Source organism: Pseudochaenichthys georgianus, chromosome 20 (assembly GCF_902827115.2).
Source record: "Pseudochaenichthys georgianus chromosome 20, fPseGeo1.2, whole genome shotgun sequence".
Classification (NCBI taxonomy): domain Eukaryota; kingdom Metazoa; phylum Chordata; class Actinopteri; order Perciformes; family Channichthyidae; genus Pseudochaenichthys; species Pseudochaenichthys georgianus.
This window is the reverse complement of record NC_047522.1, coordinates 996,834-1,000,368: the sequence shown is the minus strand read 5'-3', so window position 1 is coordinate 1,000,368 and position 3,535 is coordinate 996,834. Positions and strand designations below refer to the sequence as shown.

Below are 3,535 nucleotides of genomic sequence, written 5' to 3'. Positions count from 1 at the left end.
AACTTTCTTTTAAAGGGCGTATCCTTATTTTAAATAACCTTGTTTCCTCCATGCTGGCTCACTGGCCGGCGTGCACCGACCCACCCGTAAACCTGCTGTCCAGGGTGCAGGCTCTCATGGTGGACTTCTTCTGGGACCGCATGCACTGGGTCCCTCAGAGCGTCCTGTTCCTGCCAAAGGAGGAGGGGGGACATGGCCTGGTTCACCTGGCAAGCAGAGGGGCGGCTTTCAGGCTCCGGTTCGTCCAGAGGTTCCTGACTGGACCTGCTGACCTGGTCTGGAGACCCGTAGCTCGGGCCTTATTGGAGCGCTGTGGTGGGCTGGGTCTGGCTGAGTCGCTGTTCCTAATGGATCTGAAAGGATTACGCCTGAACAATCTCTCGGGGTTCTATGGAGGTCTCTTCAAGGTGTGGGGACTACTCAGAAGAGAGAGACCAGAGTGCTGTGGCTCACTGTCCTGGCTCCTCAGAGAGCCGGTGGTCCGTGGATCTCGGTTTGTGTGTGGAGTAGGGCCGTCTCTACAACAGAGACTCTGTGAGGAGAGGATCCTCACGCTGGGCCAGGTGGTGGAGGTGTGTGGGCCCCGTCTGGACAACGCTGCAGGCCTGGCCTCACGTCTGAGCCTCAGGTCAGTCCGGGTGGTCAGCCTCCTGCTGCAGAGCTGGAAGCAGCAGCTCAGCCAATCAGAGCTGGCGCTGATCGCTGCTCACTGTAACGGACTGAAGTCTCCAAATGACAATGACTCTTTTCCAGAGATGCGATGTTTTCCTGATCTCAGTTGTGAGGGTGTTTTGTTAAAGTTGGACAATGTTACTGATTTTAAGTTTAGCACCATGTCCAACAAAACATTTTATTATTTGGTGACAAAGTGCTGAATCAGAGCAGACTCCAAGAGCGAGTGGACACGCGGTGGAGAGCCCACCTGGGCCTGACGGAGGCTCAGAGGCCTGAGTGGAGAGCGCTCTACAGGCCTCCGCTGACTAAGAGGGGTGGGGTCCTCCAGTGGGGGACCTCCAGTGGGGGACCTCCAGTGGGGGTCCTCCAGTGGGGGTCCTCCAGTGGGGGGACCTCCAGTGGGGGTCCTCCAGTGGGGGTCCTCCAGTGGGGGGACCTCCAGTGGGGGACCTCCAGTGGGGGACCTCCAGTGGGGGTCCTCCAGTGGGGGGACCTCCAGTGGGGGTCCTCCAGTGGGGGGACCTCCAGTGGGGGACCTCCAGTGGGGGACCTCCAGTGGGGGTCCTCCAGTGGGGGGTCCTCCAGTGGGGGGACCTCCAGTGGGGGACCTCCAGTGGGGGGACCTCCAGTGGGGGACCTCCAGTGGGGGGTCCTCCAGTGGGGGGTCCTCCAGTGGGGGTCCTCCAGTGGGGGGACCTCCAGTGGGGGACCTCCAGTGGGGGGTCCTCCAGTGGGGGGACCTCCAGTGGGGGGACCTCCAGTGGGGGACCTCCAGTGGGGGGTCCTCCAGTGGGGGGTCCTCCAGTGGGGGGACCTCCAGTGGGGGACCTCCAGTGGGGGTCCTCCAGTGGGGGACCTCCAGTGGGGGACCTCCAGTGGGGGACCTCCAGTGGGGGTCCTCCAGTGGGGGGTCCTCCAGTGGGGGGACCTCCAGTGGGGGACCTCCAGTGGGGGACCTCCAGTGGGGGACCTCCAGTGGGGGACCTCCAGTGGGGGTCCTCCAGTGGGGGACCTCCAGTGGGGGACCTCCAGTGGGGGTCCTCCAGTGGGGGTCCTCCAGTGGGGGACCTCCAGTGGGGGTCCTCCAGTGGGGGTCCTCCAGTGGGGGTCCTCCAGTGGGGGTCCTCCAGTGGGGGACCTCCAGTGGGGGACCTCCACGCTGCGGTAGCTGTTAATGCGTTTGTTTCAGTGATCGACCCTGCAGTGTCTGACGCCTGTCCTTTCTGTGAACAGAGGGAAACCATCTTTCATTGCTTTACGGAATGTGGTCGTCTCCTTCGTCTCCTTCGTCTCCTTCGTCTCCTTCGTCTCCTTCGTCTCCTCCAGTTACTCACTCAGATGTTGTTTTTGTTTAATGTGGTTTTTTCTAAGACAATGTTCATGTTGGGTTGTCGGTACAGCAAAAGTGCAAAAGTCAGCTTTTGAACGTGTCGTTGAGCGGCCGTCTGCCAGCAGGAGGAATAAAGTTGCGGAATCTTTGGATACCGATGCAGTTCTGATTTTCAAGCGGATGGTTAAAGCAAGACTGAAAGCGGACTACGGTTATTCTTGCTTAACCAGAAATGTGGGAGAATTTGAGGCCAGGTGTCTGTGGAGAACGGCGATGTTATTTTCAGTAGTGTGTCAATGAGTCGGTTTGGTCATTTGATTTGTGAATAAAAGTGGTTTGAAAATCAAAATCTCTCTCTCTCTCTCTCTCTCTCTCTCTCTCTCCTCTTTCTCTCTCCTCTTTCTCTCTCTCCTCTTTCTCTCTCTCCTCTTTCTCTCTCCTCTTTCTCTCTCCTCTTTCTCTCTCCACTTTCTCCTCTTTCTCTCTCCTCTTTCTCTCTCCTCTTTCCCTCTCCTCTTTCTCTCTCTCTCCTCTTTCTCTCTCCTCTTTCTTCTCCTCTTTCTCTCTCTCTCTCTTTCTCTCTCCTCTTTCTCTCTCCACTTTCTCCTCTTTCTCTCTCTCCTCTTTCTCTCTCCTCTTTCCCTCTCCTCTTTCTCTCTCTCTCCTCTTTCTCTCTCCTCTTTCTTTCTCCTCTTTCTCTCTCTCCTCTTTCTCTCTCCTCTTTCTCTCTCTCCTCTTTCTCTCTCTCTCCTCTTTCTCTCTCCTCTTTCTCTCTTCTCTTTGCTCTTAATTGCTATTTTGGAAAGACATTGTTAGAATAATTTCCAATTATGTCAATTGCAATCAATCGGGTGATTTAACCCTAATGTGGAAGATGGTCCGGTGCCAGGCTGAATTGTGTTAGCTGCCGATAGGAGAGTGAGGATGGCAAGCAGGGAGGAAAACAAAAAGCTCCTAATCTGTGGTACACAACAACAACAACAATATCTCCATGGTAGTAGAACAGAAACTGGAGCAAATATGAATAATCCTGATATTTGGATTACCTCAGAACACAATACACTAACTTTCCATCTGGTACAGATACTATGTGGGGGAAACGAGTGGTGGGATTCAACAGAAGACACAGAATACGATATACCATCAAGAAATGTAAGTCAATTTTAACATTTTGCAAGGATTAAAACAGCATGTATGGTCATATATATTACCTGCTTTTACCTGCACAGCATGCAGTCTGTTTTATCTAACAGGATATCAAAGTATCTAATCCAGCAAGAGAAGGGCAGACTATTGAGCAATCACTATTTAAGATGCATACTGACGATATATAGTGTAGAAATAGGAGGGATAATGACTCTAATGACCTACACTGAAAAAAAGGACTTTTTGGCTTTGTAAATATTACTTTGATTATATGTTTAAATTCTACAATACATTACTATTTCAGTAATTTTACTCAAAATGTCTCCTTTTATTTAATGTGTTACTTGTGTTTCTAAGTAATTTTGAATCTTCATTTTCATAAGT

The 3,535-nt window shown here is 52.5% G+C and overlaps 1 protein-coding gene across 1 annotated transcript; it reads right to left on the bottom strand.

Moving 5' to 3' along the window:
* Window positions 1-980: 980 nt before the first annotated feature.
* On the bottom strand, window positions 981-1,919 carry LOC117466011 (uncharacterized). The gene has a single exon (XM_034109139.1). It carries the CDS (start codon window positions 1,917-1,919, stop codon window positions 981-983), a length of 939 nt encoding a protein of 312 aa, XP_033965030.1.
* Window positions 1,920-3,535: the final 1,616 nt, after the last annotated feature.

What these genes read in the sequence shown, in the direction of transcription:
- LOC117466011 (XM_034109139.1), bottom strand. Translation starts at nt 1,919, where the DNA reads ATGGTTTCCCTCTGTTCACAGAAAGGACAGGCGTCAGACACTGCAGGG.